The following is a 26,575-nucleotide window of genomic DNA, read 5'->3' as shown; positions in this document are numbered from 1 at the left end:
TTTGACTGTGCTGGGTGGGGGCGCCGATTTTTACAGTGTGCCGGGTGGGGGCGCCGATTTTGAAAGTATGCTGGGAGGGCGTCGATTTTGTCAGTGTGCCGGGTGGGGGCGCAGATTTTGACAGTGTGCCGGGTGGGGGCGCCGATTTTGACAGTGTGCCGCGTGGGGTGCCAATTTTGAAAATGTGCCGGGGGGGCGCCGATTTTGAAAGTGTGCCTAGGGCGCCAAGGACCCTAGCACCGGCCCTGGATCTGGGTCTCTCTTCCACTCTCATCACATCCTCTCATTCCCGTTTACAGGAATTTTTAGGGCTGCATCCACTTTGTGGAATTCCCTCCCTCGCACAATAAGACTTTCCTCTAGTCTTCAAACCTTCAAGCATTCTCTGAAAACCCACTTCTTCAGACAAGCTTATAATATTCCTCAACCACCCTCTTAATCTCCCTAGGTTACCTTATTACCACCCTTTACACAGCTAACAAAAGACAACAACCCTCTGACCAGCATTGTTGTGTGACTCATCAAATATCCCACTAAATACTTTTTATCTTTGTATTCTAGCTGGACCAATGTGCATTATTCTGTAGCACTTATCCTTGTGTATGAAACTCCCATTGTCCCATAGATTGTAAGCTTGCGAGCAGTGTTCTCTTACCTCTCTGTCTGTATGTATTACCCAGTATTGTTTTATTAATGTTTCTTCCCAGTTGTAAAGTGCTACGGAATTTGCTGGCGCTATATAAATAAATGTTGATAATGAATCTCAAAATCATTGATGCCACACTTATGTGTATTATTGTAGTATCAGGAGATGCCCACTTCTTACTGGTCTTCACTTTGTCTCCTACATATAGGAGAAAATGTTGTTCCTTATCTACTAGATGTCAGTAAATTTACTGATGATTGGCAAACCTATTTATCATGAGTGTGTGCTGCCCTATTTCATGAGCAGTCCTTATTAAATGAAATATTACCAAAGGCTGCAAAGAAACTATGCCCATAGGAGAATTTGGGTAGGGTTCCTGTGATTCTATTCTTATGTCTAGACCAGAGGGGGGGCCTTGTCTGAGCATGTACCACTCAGAAGATGCCTCTGCATTGCCGGGACCCCCTCACCTCCGGAGCCTTGCAGCCGGCGTACCCCTTATGGTTACGTTGCTGCCTATTGGCAATAAAATGGTAGAAAGCAACAACTTTTCACTAAAGCACATTTTATATTAAAAAAAACAATTCAAATACTCAAAAGTGATGTAATAAGTATCGTTAATTTAAGACATAAATGAGACTGGAATATGCAATGTTTACCATATCATTTAATTCAGTGAATGCGATGGTGGCAGTCAGGACTTTGCTGTATTCACTATTTTTACCATGAGCATATCTATCCGATCATGCAAAGATAGGCTCATCCCCCTGTTCTGGGGTCTACTAGGCATTAAAAACCATTGCACTTTTTGAAATGACCTTTCCCATGTTTAGTCATGCAATGCAGCTTTGTGTAAGCGTTGTCATTGTCAGTTTGATAGGGGTGGGTCCAGAGAATGCCCACTTGACTGTTTTGATTGTTGCGCAGTTAAGCTTAAGAAGGAGCATTGGGTCTGGTTAGAGATGTTCACTGACCCCCGTGTTCTAGTTTTGGTTTTGGTTCTGGATTAACTTCGTGTTTTGGTTTTGGCAAAACCGCTCTTGCGTGTTTCGGTTTTGGTTTTGGATCCCTATTTTTTAATAAAAGCCCTATTTTTTCTGCTAAAATCACATAATTTTGCTTTTTTTCCCGCTACATTATTATTAACCTCAATAACACTAATTTCAAGTCATTTGCAGTGAATTTTGACCACCTCACAGGTCACAATATTATTTTCATACACTTTCAAACAAAGACTGCAGCGACCTGGCTGGATGCTAAGCAACAGAACAATGACTCAAACACACGGAAGTTCATAGCACATCTAGGAAACATTGCCACACAGCAGTGGCAGAAAAGAAAAGTGGTGCAAAATGGAATTGTCCTTGGATCATGAAATCAGTTGCAGTTCATTTGATCTTTCCACCCGTTCCTTGGATAACTGTGGTAATTCTACAGGTAATACATGGTGACAATGAGCGCTGACCCTTCCCCCCCGGGATGCGTGCTTTTATCAGACCCAGACCAATCCAGGGTGCCAGACATTGCACTAAAACGAGCCATTGTAATTCACAGCAAAAAGCAAGTTCATCACTGAGCTTCGAATCAGCCCCAATCCCCCAAAAATTATAATATAGTTAGGTACCTTTGACGTAAAGTGCAGATTGCAAACACTTTGTGCAATACTGATGAAACAGCAGTAAAGTGGAAGGGAATACATATACACGTCTATTTAGACATCCATGCTTACATTACTATGGCTTTACAAATAGCTAGACAACTGTTGTCAGGGTTTGAGTAAAAATAATTCCACACATAAGAGGTGAATTTTTTGGTCTTTTGCCCAGGCATGAAAATGGCCTTCTTCTTATCACATGCAAGTACTGCTTCCACTGGTGTAGGACTTACACAAACAACATCATCTTCATCAACATCCTCATTAGCGACCTTGTCAGCTAAACAAATATTCCCCTCATCCTGTTGCAATTCCAAAGTGGCATCCTCAATTTGTGTATCACCGGCTACACTTGGGCTGTTCATTCACACATTTGCAGAAATGCTGAAAGGGGCCTTCTTTATGGGTACACTATCAGACAAGTCAGGATGCCTCAGTGACAGTTGCAGAACTAGCACTAACATTGCCACTGTGCATGTAGAATGGCATGTTGGAAAAAAAATAAATTTCTGCAGATAACTTTGCCTGGATTACAGGTCTTTTTTTCTTGACCAAGGTAAAGAGTGTTTTTTAAATTTTTGTTTCCCTGACTTAAAAACACTATGCACTTTAACATAAGCTTTAACAGATGACGTAGAGGGATTACTATCATCATGACTGGTGCCAGCAGCTGCTTTGTGCTCCTGGTCTTCTGTGTACTGCTGTGAATCCATTTTGATAACACCATACAATGTGACTACAGATTAAGAACAACACTGCTAGCCCTATTATTTCTATTTCAGCAATGACAATTAGCAATGGAGTAATGGAGCTCACCTCTTTGTGTTTTACCTATATAACACAGTACAATGTGACTGCAGATTTAGAAGACCAAGCCTGCCAGACCTATTATTGGTATTTCAGCAATGACAATTAGCAATGTAGCAATGGAGTTCTCCTGAATGTCCCTGGAGACTTTGAAGAACACTGCTACCCCTCCTCTTTCTGTTCTACCTATGACGCTGCCCAACTGCACTAGAAACTGTCAAGAACTGTGCTACCCCTTCTGTGTCCCTCTGTGAAATGGCGCTGGATCGGCGTGCAGGGCGGTACTTATGGAATCCAAAACTCACGAGACCCGACAACGTAACAATGACATTTTGCCTCGTTTTCAATTCCGAGGGCACGCGAAAGTACCGAGCCGGCTTGGCTCGATATTCGGATCTGCTCATTTCGGGTGTGCTCGGTTCTTGGGGAACCGAGTCTGGGCATCTCTAGTTCTGGTTCACTGGCAGACCGAAAGATTTATCCCTGATATTTTTACTTCTTTAAAATTAATTTAGGAAAAAGAGGGGATGCTAATTCCCTCTGCAAGCATTCATATAATGTAGGGATGCTGGAGGTGTAAAGACAGTTCCCAGAAATCCTGCTGCTCATTGGTCCCACTAGACCCTCGTTGCCTGCTATTGGCAAAATAATGTTGGATATCTGACTTTAAAGCGCTGCAACTTTGACTTGAGGAGGATCTCTGTTGCTCAAGTCAAATTCTGTTAATCAGACAGGGGAGGGAATATATATATATATATATATATATATATATATATATATATATATATATATATATATATTCTATTTTATTATTATTATTATTATTATAATAATTTTTTGCAAGATGTGGAACTGAAAGGTCAAGTCCAGGCTTTCAGTTCCACTGCACAACATAAGTGAGCCATGTAGCCAGGTCACACATGTGCATATCCCTGGGAATCGTGAAGATAAGCCTTACTGCTCCCGAACAGTATATTCGGGAAGTTGAGTATCACTTAGCTGCTTGGACGATATTTTCTTAGTATATTGCGCCAGTAATTGATTTTCTGTTGCTGGGATAAGAGGCAATCAGAAAAAAGCAGTCTTATCACCAAAGATCATTAAAGAGGGACTTCAATATTTCAATCTTAAATTTTGTATACCTGTTTTATTTACATTATATACATGTGTTTATTCATATCATCATTTTATTCATAATATATATTTATGCATATTTATTCAGTAGTTCACAAAAGTTAAAGCTAACATTAGTATTTCCGGACTAAGCCTTTGTACTATTGTGTTGGGTTTTTTTTTGCTTGTTTGGTTGTTTGTGCTTTGTGGCTTTTGTGACAATATACTTTATGACAAGTTTAGACAACTTATAGCTCTACATCCTTGTTATCCATGCTAGGATTTGTCATTTCATAACAACTAAAAGAGCCACGGGTCACTTATTTGTGCACTATGTTGTCTATAACATGGTTGGATATTTTGCTAGCCTTACTTTACACTAATATTTGGCTGTCTGAAATATTGTGACATATTGAAAATAAACTGGACCCTTAATATCCAGCATTCTAAATGAAGCAATAGACAAGTTACATCGACTGCGCTGTATAAACGTGTTATCACACAAACTATAGAGTTGCGTGGGGATGGTGACTGGCCAGGACTGTTTGTACCCGATGCTGAGTGTTGATAAATGAGGTAGTAAGCGCTGCCATTACTGAATAGGAACCTGACGTCGACAGTTGATGGAGGAGTAGAAAAGTTAGTTCTGCATCCTTCACGTGATATAGGTTTTGTATTGAGCATTTTCTCTTTCACAAGCAACTAGCAAAATCTTCCATTGTTGTGAGTAGATGTATGTTCTCTTTTAATCCTAAGCCAAGCTCTCTCTCACATCCCTTATATTGCATTCATCGCCAGGCTTGGTGGGCCCCCTCTTCTCCGGTCTGTGTCGGGCCCTGGGAAACTTGCAGCACTAATGGGCTCGACAAACAAGGATGCCTCTCTTGTTGCCAAGGCAACTCCAAGTGTAGCCCGGGCGATTCGTCTCTCTGGGCTTACTCACACACACTCAAATTGTGAAAGGAATGACGTTAGGGACAAACAGAACCTGGAAACAAGAAAAGTATCCCTCAATCCCTTCTTTCTACTGGGCTGGCCCCTTTCTCCTTAAGCGAGTGTGAAACGGTCACACTGAGCCGACATAAAGGCATAAGAAGCCCTTCTGTGGATTGCATGGGAGAGAGAAAAAAAATCCAGTTTCACTCTACATCAGTTCTGAACAAAGGCTGAGGAAATGGGAGCTGGACAGAATGTTTCCATCTGAGGGTAGCTGCAAATTCCTCACTTAAGAGTTCTCAGGTCTTGAATCTTTGTCCCTATTGGGTAAATGGGCAAAGATTGAATGCAGTAAGCCAGTTTTACAATGTGCAAACAGATACATGCGTTACTAAATATCCTTACACCTCTTTTGCTCCATCATAATACATTTATCATACCTTCAGGTGTACACCTACAAAATATATAGATGAGCCCTATACTTGTAGAGTGCTAGCTTTGCAATCTGAAGGCAAGTGCCTCCCATGTGTACCTATGCAATATGTAGAAGATGAGAAGCACACTTATTATACTGCAATACAGACCCATCAGAGCATTATATTCAGAGCTATCAGTCCTCAGTCCCTGCCTCAATGGAGCTTACAGTCTAATTTCCCTACGACAGACAGTGAAACACACCAAAAGCGGTAGGTCACTACAGGTAGCGGTAAGCCTTCTAACATGAGGAAAATAACTTTATCAAACCCAAATATTTCAAACTGTTATAGAACAGATAAAACTCACTATAGATGAGTTCTCCCAGGCTTACATAACAGTTAATAGTCCAAGGACAAATAGAGTAGATAGTGCAGCACACCTATAACTTATAAGTAGTGTTAGTAAATATCTGCAGGAGAAAAGTTAGGTAGTATAAGATTGTACACTATGGAGCTTGCATGTGCTTTTAGACTTTTGTTGTTGTTCAGATTTTAAATAAAGCGATTTATTTGTGATCTTTGTGCTCTGCTGTCTGCTTTATGTTTTTGGCCCATGCACAGGTGAAAGTCTTTGCGTTGCCTACCTGACCTGGCCCTTTCCCCCCTCACATTGAACCACTACCTTGCAGCATGTTTTACTGCTCACTTTGCTATTCGACCCTGTGCGGTTTTAATTCATGCTGTTTGACATCTGGTTTTGCATTCGACACATTGCATGGTTTGGATTGGTTTGCAACGCATGAAAAATGGAAGTTTGACCAAATCAAACTTTGACACATCCCGGCCCAGACGTAAAAAAAAATAAATGTAAATATCAAGTGTGTGCGGCCAACATCTTGGTCCTTCACTGTGGTAGGGCCACAATTGTGCTTAGCCACTAGCCGCTAGTCATGCATACAGACCTCCAATCACTCCCAGATGCTATATTATTATACTTGACAACTTTATATAAAGCCGATCCTGGAGGGGAGGGCAAGTGGAAACTGCCATGGGAGGCGTGTTGCTGCAATATGTGTCCTTTTGGCCCTGCCCCCGGGCAATTATTGACGCACCCCATCCTCCCCACTTCACTAGAAAATAGACAGGATGCAGAAGGATAGCCCGCTGTCCCCCAAGTTTGGGAGCACTACCCGAAGTTATGGCTGAATGCCTTGATAAAGAAGTAAAAGGGATCAACAATACTTGCAAGATAATATTGTTATTATTATGTTCTGTTTAATGCAGTATGTCAATTTTAACCATGGTCAGCTCATAAACTATGTCATTAAAAGGTATCTCTGAAAGCATTGCCATTATTTGTTTATAAGGTGTCACAAGGATCAATAGCTACGGCCAAGCCAAACTTCTGAAGCTTGAAATCCCTACCTAAAAGCAAACTATTATTAATCATTCTACATTAAACTTGTTTTAGCACATTTACTTCTGATTTTTCCAGCAGTTGCCATCTTTATTGTCAAGACGGATTGCACCTGAATGAGGAGGGGGGTGCTGTGCTAGGGGAGAGGATAGTTGTAAGGTTGAAGGAGATTTTAAACTAGGCTTCGGAGGGGAGGGGCAAGCAAGTATTTACAGGATAGACATTGGGCCTGATTCATTAGTGATCTTATCTGCCGTTTTTTGCTTATCTTAAGCAAATCTACTCTGAGCATGCTCAGAAAAGGGAGATAAGATGCAAAATCCACTGTGTAAGTGAAGAATTTCTTAAGTTAAGATGAAAATCCATCTTAACTTCACTCTTATCTCCCCGTTTCTTCTTAAAAAGAAGCATCTTAACTTTTGCACAAGATAAGATCACTAATGAATCAGGCCCATTGAGAGTAGTAAGGGGGAATTTAACAAAAGTCAAGTGGGTGGAGAGGTGGGAAAGGGAAGCGTATACATTAGGGAGAGGCCCTTGTTAAAGCCAAACAGTCATATCAAAGCTAAAACGAATATCAAAGGGAACAAATGGACTTAAGTGTATGCTTGCAAATGCAAGAAGCCTGACCGATAAAATGGGGGAGTTAGAACTAGTAGCAATGAGCGAGGGATATGATATTATAGCTATTACTGAGACATGGTGGGATGATACACATGACTGGGCAGTCAACTTGGAGGGCTATACTCTCTACAGAAGAGATAGGGTAAATAAAAAGGGAGGAGGAGTATGTCTTTATATTAAGGCAGTGCTAAAACCAAGTATACAGGAAGTTATTTACGAGTATATTGGTGATAATATAGAGGCATTGTGGGTGGAAATATCCAGTCGAGGAAAAAGTTCAGAGTAGTTGCTGATAGGGAATTTCTATAAACCGCCAGATATTACTATGGTTGAGGAAGCTCAACTTCTACAGCAAATTGAAAAGGCTACACAACTAGGTCAAATTATAATTATGGGGGATTTTAATTATCCGGACATTGATTGGAGTACTGAGACCTGCGGTACAGCTAGGGACAAGAGGTTTCTGAGCACGCTAAAAGATTACATGTCCCAAATAGTAGAGGAACCACCCGGACTATACTGGACCTAGTAATAACTTATAATGTAAAAGTAATATGAAATATTCAAGTAAGGGAGCACTTGGGAAACAGTGATCATAATATGGTCTTATTTGAAATTAGTTTCCAGAAGCAGCAGTATAAGGGGTCAACTAGGACATTAAACTTTAGAAAGGAAAGTTTTAATATGCTAAAGTAGTCTAAAAAGTGCATAGACTGGGACGCAGCTTTTGAAGGAAAAAATACAGAAGAAAAGGGGGCTGTCTTTAAAAAGTTGTTACATGTGTAAGTTCATTCCTATTGGCAACAAACGTAAAAGAATTAAGTCTAAATCAATGTGGCCAAATAAAAAGGTAAGGTAAGAAATGCAGAGGAAGAGGCGTGCATTTAAACTGTTTAAGTCTGGGGGGACTGAGGAATCCTTCCGTATCTACAAGGAATGTAATAAATCATGCAAAAAGGAAATTAGATTGGCTAAATTAGAAAATGAAAAACAAGTTGCAAAACAAAGAAAGACAAAAAAAGTTTTTTAAGTATATAAATAGCAAAAAGGATTAAAAAAAGACAATATAGGACCCATAAGAAGTGAAATGGGTGGATGATTAATGATAAGGAGGAAAAAGCAGAGGTATTAAACACTTTCTTTTCTTCAGTATTTACTAGAGAGGAAAAAAAATGGAAGGAATAATACATACAAATGGAAATGCATCATACCATTATTTAATACTTGGCTTACAAAGAAAGAAGTCCAAAGATGAAAATAAGTAAAATTAAGATAAATAAAGCTCCAAGTACAGATGGCATACACCCAAGGGTTATTATGGAGCTAAACTCAGAAATAGGTTGGCTGCTATTTTTGATTTTCTTAGATACAATTTCATCTGGCTCAGTACCAAGGGACTGGTGAATAGCAGATGTGGTGCCATTGTTTAAAAAGGGAATGAGATCACAATCATGGAATTATAGACCTGTAAGCCTGACATCAATATTGGGGAAACTACTGAAAGGTATATATATATATATATATATATATATATATATATATATTTCAAGGATTACTTGGTGCGCAATAAGATTATTAGTGGGACATGGATTTGTGAGGGATAGGTCATGTCAAACTAATCTAATTAGGAAGTTAGTGGGAGCTTAGACCATGGTGTTACAGTAGATGTGGCATACTTAGATTTTGCAAAGGCCTTTGATACAGTGCCACACAAGAGGTTGGTTTACTGGGTCTAGGAGACAACATTTGTACTTGGGTCGAAAACTGGTTGGAGAATTGGGAACAGAGAGCTGTGTTAAATGGAACATTTTCTAATTGGTCAAATGTTTTAAGTGGTGTACTCCAAGGTTCCATGCTGGGGCCATTCCTTTTTAATATATTTGGTGATGGTTTAGAGAGCAAAGTTTACATTATGCAGATGACACCAAACTTTGCAAGATAATGAAATCAGAGCAAGACATACTTTCTCTGCAGAGGGACTTGGAGGATTGGGCGGCCAAATGGAAGATGACGTTTAACATAGATAAATGTAATGTTAGGCATTTAGGGATCAAAAACCAGCACACAATCTATAAATGAAATGGAATAAATTTAGGGGAATCTATAATAGAGAATTATTTGGAAGTGCTCGTACACAGTAGACTTAGCAATAGCGCTGCAAGGGCCAATAAAGTATTGGCTTGCATAAAAAGGGGCATAGATGCAAGGGAAGACAGTGTCTTATAAATTGTTGGTAAGACCTCATCTTAAATACAGAGTACGGATCTGGGCACCACTCTATAAAAAATACATTTTGGAACTAGAAAGGGTTCAGAGAAGGGCTACAAAATTGATAAAGGGTACGGAGTCATTAAGTTATGAGGAAAGGTTAGCCAGTTTAGGCATGTTTACTTTAGAAAAGAGGCATCTAAGAGGGGTTATGATTACTATGTACAAATACATTAAGGGTCAATACAGAAAACTTTCATGGGAATCTTTTACCCCAAGGACTATACACAGGACACGCGGTCACCCCCTAAGGTTAGAGGAGAATAAGTTTCACAACAAGCAAAGGAATTGATTCTTTACAGTAAGGGCAGTCAAGATATGGAATTCACTGCCAGGGAAGGTTGTGATGGCAGATTCAACTGATATGTTTAAGAAAGGGTTAGACAAATTTTTAGCAGACAAGAGAATCATGGGTTATGACCATTATTTAAAATTAAGGATAGTGGTGGATCCAGGAAGAAATAGGACTGCAATATTGGGTCAGGAAGGACTTTTCCCGATTGAAACAGATTGGCTGTTGCTTCATCTGGATCAATGTCAAATATAAGAGAGGGATCGCAGGAGATCCAAAATAGATCGATGGACTGGTATCTTTTTTCTACCTCTTCAACTATGTTACTAAATTATTTGCTAGGGAGAAAGAAAGAGATTGACCCTAACTGATTTGTATGCATTTCACAACTGGAGAAAAATACAAGAATATATAAATTTCTCTCTTTCATTGATATGTAGCAGGATATACTGTGTATGACACTGTTATATAGACATCACCACACACAATATTTTACAATTCCACTTACAATTCAGTGTTGGCAGACATTAAATGCATACAAATTGTTATGATGTTCTTTCCACATCTATATTCCATTACCTATGGTACTTAGGTAAAAAATTAAAACAAAACTTGATCGATCTGCATTACCCCGTGTTGCTGTTGTTTTTCTCATGATCTTAAGTATGTGGTTGCCACAGTTAAATAAAAAAGAATAATAAATAATAAAAAAGAAATAATAATTATAATCTGTTGTATTTAACTAGGTATGGCTGCTTTGGATAGTAAGGCCTCAGGGAAGATGGGGATAAGAGCTGTTGTTTATTATATGACAACGACCATCATTGCTGTGTTCATCGGAATTATCATTGTCATCATCGTCCACCCCGGAAAAGGAACCAAAGAAAAAATGCACCGGGAGGGGAAAATTGAGCCGGTCCAAGCGGCTGACGCGTTCCTTGATTTAATAAGGTAATAATGTAGTAAGACTTAATAATTTACTTAATCTAAACGACGAGAGTCAACTTTTAGTTTCTGTGTTGTACCCTCGTTATTGCCACGTACATTATCATTGCACTCTTATTTTTAGGGGTGGTACCAGTTTTAGAGATATCTCCTTAGTTAGCCTCAGTCCTTTAGTCCTCCAGTTAGATGTAGCACCGATCGGCCGGTTCATTTTTGTGAACACAAAGTCCTCAGCTCATTTCCTTACTACAGCTTCTCCTGAAACACAAAAGTACCAGATGGTAGAAACATACCTTTTGCCAGAAAATACTTTTTGTTGACTGTGGCCAAGACGTAAGTTCCAAACATCCAGACTTGTTGTTTGACCCAAAAAGATATACCCCTATCACAGAACCAGTTTTGTAGAAGCTCATGAAGATGTACAAAAGTCTAGGCACATAGATATAAAAAATCTACAGAAAAAGAACTGAGAAGGAATAGAAACAACCTGGGTAATATCTCATGTTGGTAATAAAAAGACCAAGTAATAATCAGACAAAAACAAAGTAATAAATTCTCAAAATGATTTAGAGCAGGGATACCCCTGAAAGGGGCCGCACGTTACCCTTAATCTCAGTAATGAGTTAAAAAATGCATTTAATTAAAGAAAAATACACCTATCTGTATTAACATATCAGCAGGTATTTTAAACAAGTGTTAAAAGCTAAAACAATCAAAATCTGACAATAAAGTAGGAAGGAGCTGGGGGCTGCAGGTCAAGGCTTGGAGGGCTGCATAGGGCACTATGGCCGTCTGTTGCCCAGTGCTTTAGAGGACAAAACTGCAAACCAAACACCAAAGTAGTTCATGACCCAGTGATATAACTGGTACCTCGTCACTGATAAATCCACAAAATAATTGCCTCCATTGTGTGTATGCTATACGTAATGCATCTTATATTACATGCACTGCCTGAGGCCAATAGTTTATTCACTTAGAACTCATCAGTTTAGGTCCTAGGTTGTATTATCTATATACAAAGCTGTAATAAAGTCAGTTTCCTGTCTTAGTAGGCTAAGGGGCCTCCACTTCCCTGTGAGGCCCCCACCGCCCCAAGCGCTTACCTATTTCTTTCACTTGTCACTGTAGTCCTTTCGCGGCGCGCTGTAAGCTCCTTACTGATGATGAGATCTTGTGAGAGTGAGACTCTCAGTCTCACTCTCACGAGATCTCAGTAAAGAGATTACTGAGAGCCACGGAAGGACTACAGTGACAGGCTCAGCAGCATTGATCGGGTCGGGGGGCACCCCCACCCCCGCAATAATGCCGCTGAGCACTTTCAAGGGCCCCCTGGATGCCCGAGGCCCCTAGGCTGTAGCCCAGTTAGACCTCGGGTTAATCCGGCCCTGAGAATGACTATGATGTGCCAAACACCACCAGTTACACCAGCACAGAGAGGGTTTCTTTAGCTTTTTAAAATACGCTGTTAATAAAAAAATAACTCCATAGTAAATACCAGTGAATACAAGAAACTAATACAACAGGTATAACGGGTATTGCTAGGTTCTCAAAAGTTGCAGCACTCAAACTAAAACCAACTTCCCTGCATTTGTATCTAATCTAAACCTACAGTAGACACTAATATAGGAAGATATTTCAGTTTACTACAGATATACTTGTGTTGGAGTCACTCCACAAATAAGTTGCTATAAAACAGTTTTTTTTAAATAAAAATGTTAATTCTAGAAATGATGCAAGGAACTGAGCTTAGGACCGGGATCTAGTGATCCGCCTATTGAGGATCTACAGGATTGTATAAGAAAATAACAATTTATTATGTTATATACATTGATGTGCCCTGACAGGTTTTAGTAAATATATTCTGATATTTGACAATGTTTTATCTTCTTTCTTCTGACAGAAATATGTTCCCTCCCAACATGGTGGAAGCCTGCTTTAAACAGGTAGAGTACACTGGTGAAGAATAATGTAGTATTATCTGTGTGATAGACAAGCCATATTTCAGCAGCAGTTAATAGCAGATGTGCAGGGCAGCCAAAAGGAACCTCAGGACCCGGTTTCGCTGCTTCTCGGGCCCCGTCCCAGGTTGTTGTGTCACCGTGGACTCCCCTAGGCTGCAAAATCTTGCAAAAGCCGATGCAGTGGAGTCTAACCACACGGACCAATAGGAAGCTATTAGTCCACACAGTCATTATTTCCAGCCTATAGTCCGGCTCAGATGGGGATAGGTGGATGGGACTGGAGCAATGAGCCTGGCTGGTCCCAACTTCAGCCTCCTTGCAGCTATAGGGGACATGACAGGGACAAGAATACACACACACCAAGACCATGCAGATCTTTGCCCATTGTATGTTGATATAAATATGCACTGACCTTCATACTTTATAGCCTGAATAGTAAAGAGAACCTGACTAAAAAGCTGGACCTGTTTATGTCTTTATTGAACACACTGATACACAAGCTACAAACTTTGGTTTTCAGAAGTAAATTTTGATCAATGGAGATTTCTGAGGACACCAAAAAAAAAAGACTTGTCAATGCTCATGTAGCTGGAACTGGCTACAAAACTGCTGATAAAGACTTTGCCTCAGACTCATCCACAATCAGGCAGTTAGTGTACAACTCGAGTAAATTCAACACATATTGTTGACAATTGAGACAAGATAAATTTTCAAAACGGTTCTGTAAAAAATTGGCCTCATTCCACATATTGACGCTGAATTCTCCATTCCTATCTAACACTCTATATATAGATGATACATTATGTGGAATTTACATTACAGTTCAAAGTGGCAAAGCAAAAACGGAATTTGAAGATCATTTCACTGGAACTTGGCATCTCTGCTGAATGGTCTGCTTCACCGCAGAATCCAAATCACTCGTGATTCCACCTTAACGTCATTAATTTCTTCCTTAAGTTTGCCACATACCAACTGGATTTTGTGAAAGTCTATTGGAGGAATAGAGGGCTTGTGGACAATTAATTGAAAGCGGAATCATTTATTAGTAGAACCTCAGCTGTGAAGCATAACGGTAGAAGATAACGGTAGAAGATCATGGTTTTGGCCAGTTTTGCAGCCTCTGTTCCGGGCAGCTCAGAACTGCTCAGAGCCCAATGAATTCTGGACATCAAATCTACAGGGAAGTGTCAGGTTATCCTTCCAGGTGTGGTTCATTTTACACATCAATTATTCTAAACAGGTGGGGTACGGAATAATGATGATCATTATTCCGACAAGACTTACCCCGACATCTTCACAGGGAACGGTTCCTTCCCAACCACACTCCAGGACGACTGATGTGACCAACAACTGCAAGGCATCGTGACGAACGAAGAAGCCGGCGAGAGTTGATGACATCACTGGCGACTGCGACGCTGTTATCGGTGCTGTTAAGGGGATAATGTAAGTATTTGTGCATGAACAATGTACTTTGCAAAGTATTGTACATTGTCCATAACCGCATACTTACATTACCCCCTTAACAACACTGATAACAACGTCGTGGTCGCCAGTGATGTCATCAACTCTCGCCGGCTTCTTCATTCTTCGCGATGCCTTGCAGTTGTTGGTGACATCAGTCGTCCTGGAGCCTGATCGGGAAGGAGCCGTTCGCTGTGAAGACATCGGGGTAAGTCTTGTCGGGGTAGTCAGCATCGATCTGCTGACTACCACCATTCTAAACACCCTTGTAAATTTATAGCAGAATGGCTGAAACCGACACATTTTCACATTTTTTGATTGCCAAAGTCAAAATGCTGGCGTTTACCCAATCAAATTATGTGGCATGACCTGAACAGAGCAGTTCGTACAAGCCAACCCAAAAATATAAATAGTTGTAAGCAGTTCTGTAAACAAGAATGGGCTAAAATATGTCTAAAAATCATTGAATGTATTATTTGAATGAAGTTAGTGCTGGTGAAGGTGTCACTGAATCTCAAGGCCCTGAAATTCATTCCTGATTAGTATATATCTATAACCGGTATCTATAATATGTATAAATATCACATAATCTCTATATACATTGTATATACTGCCATGGAAAGGTCTACAAATCACAGTAACCTGCATTTAGGACAGAGTCCTAGTGCTTATGGATTCTAGAAAAGGCTGTAAAAGACCATGTTGGATTTGAATATGTAGCATCTGTAGATGTATGCTATGTGCGGTTGGCGGAAGTGACATCATTCAGGAAGTGCTGTCTGACAGGAAATACCTGGCAGCCATCTTCAGTTCTCAGTATATATCACACAGTAGAGTCATGTTCTCACAGTTCTCCAGCCACTTCTTCTTGATTTGAACTCAGACAGTTCTACATGGTGTTAGAAGGTTGGCTGTGATGGCACAAGGTCTCCGATGCATAGAATCCCTTGTTTTTGACAATGCCATCGCGGATGCATGGTTTAAATTAAAAAAGTAATGGCGTGTATACTGCTGCGCTGGACCCTCAGACAAATCAAGAAAAGTACAGGCATACACCCTGCTCAATTTAGCAGACACACTAATAAAAAAATTTATGAGATATGTTTACCAGTGAAATATGTCAAAATTCGACAGACATACATTTAACACTGCTGTGCAGAGCCCCTCTGAAAGCATCCAGTCATATGCTGCCAGATTGAAGCTATAAGCAAAGAAATGTGAATATGGTGACTTATCAAGTGAGCTTATCAGGGAGAGAATCACATGTGTCTTGATGAGACTGTTCCTCCTACAGTGTGTGTCCCTAGAAGGGTGCCTTTGGCCATGAAAGATAAGGTGATAGGGTAAATAATTTGTATGATAGCATTAGGTGTCATTGCTCCAGTGGTAGAAGCCACCCCATGGGTGTCGGCCATGGTTGCTGCAGTTAAAAAGGATGGTTCAGTACGCATCTGTATTGGCCCTGTGCATCTGACTAAAGTTCTGATGAGCCTGCATCACCACCTCAGAACCATGAAGCAAATCATGGCCGGCATGCAAAGATATTCACCACCCTGGATGCCAAGTACGGGTTCTGGCAGATCATATTGGACAAGAAATCATCCTTACTCACTACATTTATGACACCTCTGGGCAGGAACGCATTCCTCCGACTGGCCTATGGCAACTGTACTGGAAGTGCAGTGTTCCAACGCAGCATGGAACACCTCTTTGAGGGGTACACTTGTGAAATCATCAATTTCTGCCTCACTAATGTGATGTCACAGCTCCGCTCCGGCAGTTTTTGCACAATGACATTGAATGGTGTTGGATGGGCTGTCATGCAAATGCCATTGCTCGCCTCAAGGTTATGATCACTTCTAGCCCAGTGCTCCAGTTCTTTGATGTGCATGTTCCTGTGGTCATCTCTGCTGATGCTTTCCAGCGTGGTCTTGGTGCTGTCTGTTTGCAGCTCAACAAACCCATCAGTTTTGCGTCCAGAGCCATTACAGATACTGAGTCACGATACGCTCAGATTGAAAAGGAACTGCTTGCTCTTGTGTTTACCTGTCATAAGTTCCATGAGTTCATCTATGGACATCAGCGGCAGTTGAAACAGATCACCAACCACTAATCACTATTCTCCGCAAACCTATACACACTGCTTCGGAACGTATCCAATGGTTCATTCTCAAGCTCCAAAGGTACCATCTTGATGTGGTGTACAAGCGTGGAAAGGACCTCCACTAGGCTGATGCTTTATCACGTGCTCACCGCCGGACTAAGGTGTCCCTGATGTTGACGATGACATGGATGTTATAGTGTTTGATGTCCTCTCCTCCCAGCGCATGGAAGAGCTGCGTGATGTTACACTCAGGGATGACCTTTGCCAATGGTTGTTGCATGTCGTCCGGCATGGTTGACCGTCTTCCTCTATGGAATTGCCTTGTGACCTCAAGTCATTCTTTGCTTTCCTGGACGAGTTAAGAAGACATCCTCCTGCGTAGTCAACGGTTTGTAATCCCATATGCTCTCCAAGGCTTTTATGCCCAACAGGCCTACCAGGGGCACCCTGGGTGAGAGGCCACTTTGCGATGGGCTAAGGATACATTGTATTGGCCCTATATTACTGCTGACATTGAGCGGGTAGTCTCTGCTTATGCCCCCGCAATACTCTATGGCCCATTCATGGCAAAGAACTCCTCTCCATGAGGTACCTGACCTCCCTTGGTCTATCATTGCTGGAGATCTTTTCGTGTGTAGGTGGAAAGAGCAACTTGTGTTAGTGAACTCATATTCCAGTTGGTTCGAGATAGACTATTTTCCTAAACTGACGAGTATCACAGTCATTAACAAAATGAAAAGACACTTCTCTACCCATGGCATACCACGCAAGTTGCTCACTAACAACGTCATGCAGTTCATGAGTGTTGAGTTCTAGTCCTTCACCAATGAATGGGACATGTCACTAGCATTCTCCGATATCCTCAATCTAATGGACTAGCAGAAAGGGCAGTACATTCTGCAAAACACCTGTTAAACAAATGCTACAGAGATGGTTTAGACGTATTCATGGCGCTCTTTAAATTGAGAACTACCCGAAGGGATGAGCTCCCTTCTCCTTCTCAACACCTTCTGTCCAGACGCACTCGCACTATCATTCCTACCACCAAAAACAAGCTTACACCAACCATTGAGACCAATGTGCAGAGTGCTATGGAGAAGTCCAGGTTACAGCTCAAGCTAATCATGACAAAACCTCTCATGAGCTGAGACCGAAGTCTCCAGGGCAGACCGTCCACATCCAGACCCCAGTCGGCTTTGACAGAGTTGGGACTGTGCAAGGATCCTCCAACAGCCCCAACAGCTATGTGGTGCATTCCGACGGTGCTTTGTATGAGCGCAACAAACAACACCTCTTAGGGGTGTCTCAGTCAGCACCCTCACTCCACGGAATACCGCCTGAGGGTGTCAGAACACCTATCAATGTGGACAATGGGTCCTCTGAAGAAGTATCTTTTGCAGTGCAGCACAGTCCTATACCCCTGACCAAAAGTGAGTCCTGTTCAACACAGGACACATCACTACTCCCTTTCTTCATCACGAGGTCTGGTAGAATCTCCAGGCCTAATACTAAATTCCAAGACTTTGTTATGTAACTTTCGGTATTACCAGTTCATGTGTATTTTCACTTGCGGACTCTTCCCACATCCAACACCTGTCACACTGTCTCGCACCCACACACCTGTTGATTGTTACTTTGTTCTAAAAAATGGAGGATGTAGATGTGTGGTTGGCGTAAGTGACATCACTGCCATCCACTTGCTATCCGGGAAGTGCTGGTCTGACAGGAAATACCTGGCAGCCATCTTCAGTTCTCGGTATATACCACACAGTAAAGACATGTTCTCACATTTTCTCATAGTTCTCCAGCCTCTTCTTCTTGATTTGAACTCAGACAGTTCTACAGCATCCACCAACAAATCCAGTTAAAAGTGTACACAGTAAAGCTAAAACTGGTACATTTCTTGTATCGCATATTTAAATACCCTAAATACACATTCATTTACAGTACACAACTGTTTGTTTAATATTTTTACTACAACAACGTCACATAAAGTCACATTGTGTCAAACATGATCGAGGGGACCATTGGTGGATTCCCTACTAAGGCTAATCTCAGTGTATTACAAAAACTTCTTTTCTTCATGTATGTCAGCATTTCTGGTTTAGACGGTTATTACAGACATGTGAAAACTTTGTGGTATTGTTAGTAATATAGAACAGTCAGAAGAACCTTGGGAAGGTTCAGTTAAAGCTCCCATCTGAAATTCACCATGATTCAAACTTCCTTATAAGACAATGATGAGTAGATGGGATAATATAATGTGAATATTTTATAAACACTGGTGCACAGGTAATGGTGTAACCCATAGCAACCAATCAGATGTTTGTTCTCATATTTTAAACTACATTTAAACAATGACATGATCTGATTAGTTATTTTGGGTCACAGCCGATACATATCTCTCAATGTGTTTCTCTTTCTCTTTACATCCTTACCAAAATATTTTATTTTGTAATCCGTTAAATTGTGTTTGCAAACTCGATATTTTGGGAGAATTCAATATGTAAAGGTTCTTTTATTTGTTTAACAACTGTAAAATAAAATTTCTTTCATTTGCCAATAAAGCCTCAGCAGAAATTTGTCCGCAGGTCATTTCTCTGTAATTATTTAAGTACACAAATAAACAACACATCTAGTTGTGCTGAGTGCTCAACAGAGGGACTAGTTTTCTCTTAATGCGTGTATTTCCTGAAGTCACATTGTTTATAAATAGTGATGTATGTTTCAATTATCTCTAAATGTATGTGTTTTCATTCATAACAGTAATGCAGTCTCCAGCACTAGAGGAATAAACATTCATTTTTCAGAATGCCATTGTAAAACATGCAGATTTAATATGCCAGATAAACATTCTCATGTTAGGTTTAAATCACAGCTTTAAATGCAATGTAATATCAAACGTTGTTTTTCAAAGCAAGCGCTTGTAAAAGTAGAATTTAGGAACTTGCTATTCTGGATTTTAAAAATGAGCAAATACATTTAAATGTGTACATCAATCAATTTACAATTTTATTTGTGTGCTACATGAAAAAACAGTCAGTATTTAACTTATGTGTGAAACAGAAAACTAATTTGCACCCCTTGCATTGTAACATGGTTTTGTCCAGGAGACTGAAATAAGAAGTTTCTCAAGTTAAGATCCTTAATGAATCAGGCCCAGTGTCTCCAAAAGCCGATAATGTGATAAACTCCTTACGGCAATATTGCTTTCTCTTTACCCGTATATAGTGCATGTTCTTTTATACCATATAAATAAAACCTAATTACAGGGTATATTTATGTTTCTCATTTGGTTAGGGCAAAGCAACTAATGTATTATATTACTAAACTGTACTTTTTTTCCCCCCCATTTAGTTCAAGACAAACTATGAAAAGAAACAATTTAAGGTCCCTCTGCCTGAAAATGAAACATTGATGTCTGCAGTAATGAACAATGTATCAGATGCTCTGGAGTCTCTATACAAATTCCGCGAGGAGATTGTGCCGGTCCCTGGGGCGGTGAATGGGGTTAATGCCTTAGGACTTGTGGTCTTCTCGATGTGCTTTGGTCTGGTGATAGGAAACATGAAAGAACAAGGGAAACCCTTAAAAGAGTTCTTTGACTGCCTCAATGAGGCTATTATGAGATTAGTTGCAGTGATTATGTGGTAGGTATTAATTTGCACTATAGACCATGACGCGTTTAATTGTCAAATGTAACACATTTAAAAGTTCTTGAAGCAGAATACGTTTAAAATTAAATATGTTTTTGAAAATGTCACAAACTATGTATGTAGGGATAACCAGTGATGTAACTACCAGGGTAGCAGGTACAGCGGCTGCAGGGGGCACCAACTGTGAGGGCCTGAGAAGGTACTCTGGGTCCTGCTCTTCTCAGCGGGTTCCGTGGCCAACAGGGAGCTTAATGAGCGCCGTGCATGTGACTGTCAGCGCCACAAGGGACTAACTCTTCTCATACGGACTCAAAAAATGGTGGAGAGCTGGTACCAGATAAAAAAAAAATACATATTGTTTTAATTAAAATATAAATTTAGAAATACAAGATACGAATTAAATATTGGAACGAGCTCATGATACTGCTCCTTATCCTATGAGTCCCATTTATCCTGCTTTCCTCCCTGGAGATATTGTTTCAGGAGTTTACTCTTTACATCTAATAATAAGCTATACCGGATGGACTTTATACCACCATGTATATTTGTCTGTGATTTTTTAAGTGTTATTATACCAGTATTATGAGCTCTTTCCAATATTTAATTGTATTTCTTGTATTTCTAAATTGATATTTTAATTGAAACAAACTGTGGTTCCAGCCCTCCACCATTTGCTGTGTTAGATCCCGTGGGTCCAGATCCCCTATTGGTTAGAGCTCCGGTCCACATTATTGCAGTGTCTTTTGGTCCCTTTAGTTTGTTCTTCTTCTCATAAGGGAATAGAACTCTGGTGTTCCCTCCTTCTGCGCAGGAATGGAAGTGCAGAGTGGGCGCAACTGTGAAGAAGAGGAGAGGATACATTCTTTAAACCGTGGGGGCCTCTTTAAAATTTTGCTGTGAGATCCCCAAAGGTCTTGTTACGCTCTTGGGAGCAGCTTAAATTAAAATATTGTTTTCTTTTTTAGCTTTAACTCTTTAAGCAAAATTGTGTATAGTGTCTGTTTATGGTTAGCCAAAAATGAGCCGCCAGCCAAGGATCCGATAAGAACAGGACACGTCCAGGCATCACTGGACATGGTCCATCAATGACCGGGCTGTGTAATTTAGTACATTAAAGCACAGTACATTTTAAGCCTACTGCAGTTTTCATCTTAAAGTGTAAGCTGTTTGACAAGGATTCTCATTAATTTTGTGTCTCCATGTTTATGTAAATATTACAATGATGTAATTGTTGTAATCCCTGTATGTACTAATTACTGTGCACAGCGATGCATGAGAAGTTGCTGCATAATATAATATACTATTATTTATAAAAACAATAATACTTGACACCTACACACAGCAGTACACACAGCAGAGGCAGGACTTTGTGGGTTGGTCTTCAGACTATCAACCCATTATGACATAACTGTGTGAATTCACTTAGACCATGAATCCTCAGTGACGTCACTAGTTTCTAGTATATTGAAAGGCTGCATTCTCTTGAATATTGGTTCAGCTCACAAATCAGCTACTGCAGAACGTTCAGTGTAGAACTCTGCAGGCAAATGACAGCTCCCCCTCTTTCTCTTTTTGCCTCTCCCCAAATTCTTTGTGAGCTCATCACCAGGGTTTTCATAGGAGGGAGAGCCCAGAGACATGCTTTGGACCCTGCCCTAGAGACAGCATGGGTCATACTGCTCTAATGTCATCTTAGATATCACTGGCATGCGTACAAAGACAATATTTATTCTATTTTTTTATTTTTTTTTATTGAAGCCCGAGGTACGGTTCTCCAAATCACCCTGCCGTGAAAAAACAGTGCTGGGGCCTTGGGCCTTTGGACTCTCCCAAGAGGGAAAGGGCCCTGTTCCTCTCCATCCCCTGGAGCCAAAAGGCCCGTTGGGAATATAAAGGTCTTTGGACCCCCCTTCGCTAGGGGAGGCCCCTTTATTTCCCCGACCCCGGCAGCCAAAGGGCCCCTTAGGGGGCAGGGGTCTTCGGGACTACCTCCGCCACAAGGCTCGGGCAGTCCCCTTTACCCCAAGGTCGGTCACAGCCCCTGTGGACTGGATCTTCAGCTTCCACCATAAAGAGGGAGCCTCCGACAAGGGAGAGAGCAGCCCATAAGGGTTATGCCCAAACCCAAAATGTGCAACCGAAAATCAAACAAACTGAAATCTGTGCATAAATAAGTACTTTGTGTCATAAGTGCTCATGTTGAATAAATCAAAAATAAAAAATGTGCCTATAGGCCCCAGTCTCATGGCCGGAGGGTATAAACATTTTTCTGGTCCAGCCAAAAGGCCAGGACCAAGAAATAAAAAAGGGTTATTCAAAGTGCATTGTGCAAAAAGTGAAGGTGCCACCAGTGCATTTTTGGGTCACCTCCGGACCATGGTCCCTGGAGCCACAAACACCACAAGCTTCCAAGTCACAACCAACCTTCTGGCATCAGACCACGTTTTCCATGGTCCTTTCAGGGGGAGCAATAACCCCTTACTCAGACAGGTACTCATTTGATCTTAGCCAGAAGCGATATTGTGTCTCCTATAAACTAAGGTGTCAACATCTGTTGTATTTGATATCTGGAATGTCTTCATTATTTTATGCTTTTCATGTGCAGAAACAAATGAATAGAGTCTTACTCAGCTCATCAAAACTGCAGTTCTTGTAGTTCCATTTAACATGTCAAACTAGGCAAAAACTTCCCACGTGGTATTGATACACTGAGCATTACTCCATTAAGTTAATTGTTTGGTCTCCTGCAAGTGCTACCCTCCACCTCTCGTCCTTCCATCATTGCACAAAGAGACACATTTCTAGCACACCCTCTATATCTCACAAAGTTATTATATCCTACTTGTTTTTTTTCTTTCCTTTTTATTATTATGTATTATTACTGCAGACCTAAAATTGTCATAGTGTGTCACTCTCTCAGGCCACGTGCGGACCTCTATGACAATGACCTGCATCTACTAGAATCTTCCATGTTTGTCATTGTATGTTTCTGAATCATACACATAAACCATGATTGTTTCATTTTCAGGTATGCCCCTGTTGGTATCCTTTTCCTCATTGCTGGGAAGATCGCAGAGATGGAGGATATGGGGGTGGTCGGAGGACAGCTTGGCATGTACACAATCACAGTTATCATAGGGCTACTTATCCACGCTATATTTGTTCTGCCCATGCTTTACTTCCTGGTAACACGTAAGAACCCCTGGGTGTTCATCGGAGGGCTGCTGCAAGCCTTAATCACAGCACTGGGTACTTCCTCTAGGTAAGATCCTATTCATTATAGTGTTACTAATACTGTAGGTGATCATTGTAGGCCTTTATAATGGATAGAGGATAGATGCTCTTCTCTACTACACACTGAATTCTTCTCAGCTTGTCCAGTCCTCTGATTATTGATGTGCAAGTAGACTAACACCATCTGGGATAGAGGTGGTCTTCCCTTTCATATGCCTCATGTAATATTTTTATTTAAGCAGTGAGACCTCTGATCTAGTCCTTCAATCACTTCCACTTCTGCTCCATCAATATGTATTACCTTTAGAATTAAAGTCTCAGTCAAATAATTAAACATTTTAAGGAGATTTGGGGGACCCCTTAGTGACTAATATGCAAATAAGCTACCCCATTTCTGAATGTGAATGAGCACTAAAGAAATATATAATCATCTATGAAGCAATATATATGTATATACCATAGCTATGCCCATATAGCACATAGTTGCCAACCTTTAACAACTGGCCTCCGGGATTCTCAGTGAAGAGGTGGGTGAGGGGCAGGGCTTCGTGAATCGCTGCTTTTTGGTCCCGCCCCCTGTGACGTCATTTAAGCACGAGGGGGGGGCAAAATGACGTGGTTCCCGGAGATTCGCATCATGGAGACTTCAAATCTGTCCACTTTGCTAGGAAGTGGGCAGATGCGGGAGAATTGTCAGCTCTCCCGGGAGTCCGGGAGACCTAGCCGGAACTCGGGCGTCTCCCGGGTATTCTGGGAGAGTTGGCAAGTATGATGTAGCAATATCTACATTTGTCATTTTTTGCAAACTATATCCATCTACAATTTTTTATTTTAATTCAACAAATTAGGATAGATTGATTCAGACTACCAGGGTCTACAGGGCTGCAGGAGGTCATTACAACACAGAGTCCAGTTAGGATTTTTTTAAATTTAAAGACAGAAATGTCTTTAATTACCACATTAATTTGGAATGTAAGCTCTCATATGCAAGGCCCTCTCTCCTAGTGCTGTCGTTATGTAATTATGCCATTTTACAGGTTGTAATTATGTATATTTTCTCTTTGTTTTGTTTCATTTTGTTATCTTTGTGATTACGTAATTATGTAATTTTGTTGTATGTTCTATTCCCTTATGTATGGCACCGAGGGACCTTTTGTGGTATGTTATATATAAAATATAATAATAATAATTATCTTTTATTTATAAGGCACCACAAAAGTTCTGCAGTGCTGTATATGACATATACAGAAAGCTGTGATCCATAACACATAACATGATACTTGGAAAACAAAATAGAAAGACCAGACATACTTAATAAACAAATAATATACAGATAACACGGGAATGCAGATCAAATTATTACAAGACAGTGAGTGAAAGTGATGGTAGTAACCAGCAAGTAGGCTTGAGCTCAAGAAAATAGGGCTAGGGAAGCAGATCAAGAGGTACAGAGGGTGATGGAATATTAGAAGAAGAACACAAGGAAAGAGGGCCCTGTTCATGAGAGCTTACATCATAAAGGGAAGGGGGAGACACAACTAGGGTGGTACTGACTGGGGGAAAGCTAAGACAAGGGAGTTAGGAGGAGGGCTGATTGGCTCGAATAACGAAGTGATTCTTAAGGGCACGCTTGAAGCCTGTGAGAGTAGAGGCTAACCTCGAAGATTGTTCCACAGCCGGGGGAGCAGGTTGGGCATAGTCCTGGAGGCGGGAGTAGGAAGAGGTAATTAGTAATTAGTGAGACGGCAGTCACTGGCAGAGCGGAGGGGGTAGCAAGCAGTGTGAGAAGAGGTTGGAGATGTAGGGGGAGGAATGCTTGAGAGCTTTTATTAATAACAAGTTAACCCGTGCATGATACTCATGCATTCTAGTCAAATCAAGCTACTTAAGGTCTTCAAAGGGTTCTTGTCATGCATTTGGGCCTAGCCCAGGCCTCCTCAGGGGAAGAGTGTTACTTCCCGACGCAAGTGCCCTTTTTAATGTGTGTTCATGAGGTAAAATTACCTCACGAAAATGAGTTTGACCCCTCAACTCGTAAATTTAGCCTTTACTACCCCTCCCACGGGGGGAAGGGGGGATGATGGAAGTTAACTGACTTCACTATTGTAATTTTTTTCTCAAATAATGTCAGTATACCAAATTTCAGGTCAATTGGAAGAGCCCTTTCTGAGAAAATAGTTTTTTCCTCACACACACACACTAACACACGCCGCTACACATGTGTGTTTATGAGGTAAAATTACCTCACGAAAATGAGTTTGAGCCCTCAACTCATAAATTTAGCCTTTACTACCCCTCCCACGGGGGGAAGGGGGGATGATGGAAGTTAACGGACTTCACTATTCTATTTTTTTTGTTAAGTAATGTCAGTATACCAAATTTCAGGTCAATTGGATGAGCCCTTTCTGAGAAAATAGTTTTTTCCTCACACACACTAACACACGCCGCTAGGCTTTTACTTTTATACAAGTTAACCCGTGCATGATACTCATGCATTCTAGTCAAATCAAGCTACTTAAGGTTTTCAAAAGGTTCTTGTCATGCATTTGGGCCTAGCCCAGGTCTCCTCAGGGGAAGAGTGTTACTTCCCGACGCAAGTGCCCTTTTTAATGTGTATTCATGAGGTAAAATTACCTCACGAAAATAGTTTGAGCCCTCAACTTGTAAATTTAGCCTTTACTACCCCTCCCACGGGGGGAAGGGGGGATGATGGAAGTTAACTGACTTCACTATTCTAATTTTTTTGTCAAATAATGTCAGTATACCAAATTTCAGGTCAATTGGATGAGCCCTTTCTGAGAAAATAGGTTTTTCCACACACACTAACACACGCCGCTACACATGTGTGTTTATGAGGTAAAATTACCTCACGAAAATGAGTTTGAGCCCTCAACTCATAAATTTAGCCTTTACTACCCCTCCCACGGAGGGAAGGGGGGATGATGGAAGTTAACTGACTTCACTATTCTAATTTTTTTGTCAAGTAATGTCAGTATACCAAATTTCAGGTCAATTGGATGAGCCCTTTCTGAGAAAAGTTT

At 40.8% G+C, this 26,575-nt stretch overlaps 1 protein-coding gene across 1 annotated transcript in view; it reads left to right on the top strand.

The window, feature by feature from the left end:
- SLC1A3 (solute carrier family 1 member 3) overlaps positions 1 to 26,575 on the top strand; it is an 84,715-nt gene that overhangs the window by 49,628 nt on the left and 8,512 nt on the right. Inside the window, exons 4-7 of the mRNA XM_075184245.1 lie at positions 10,920 to 11,124; positions 13,019 to 13,061; positions 20,002 to 20,294; positions 23,329 to 23,562. Of these exons, the coding sequence (XP_075040346.1) occupies positions 10,920 to 11,124; positions 13,019 to 13,061; positions 20,002 to 20,294; positions 23,329 to 23,562 (775 nt within the window). The remainder of the gene's footprint in view (positions 1 to 10,919; positions 11,125 to 13,018; positions 13,062 to 20,001; positions 20,295 to 23,328; positions 23,563 to 26,575) is intronic.

Source organism: Mixophyes fleayi, chromosome 1 (genome assembly GCF_038048845.1).
Source record: "Mixophyes fleayi isolate aMixFle1 chromosome 1, aMixFle1.hap1, whole genome shotgun sequence".
Classification (NCBI taxonomy): Eukaryota; Metazoa; Chordata; class Amphibia; order Anura; family Limnodynastidae; genus Mixophyes; species Mixophyes fleayi.
This window is presented reverse-complemented; position numbering and strand designations above follow the sequence as displayed.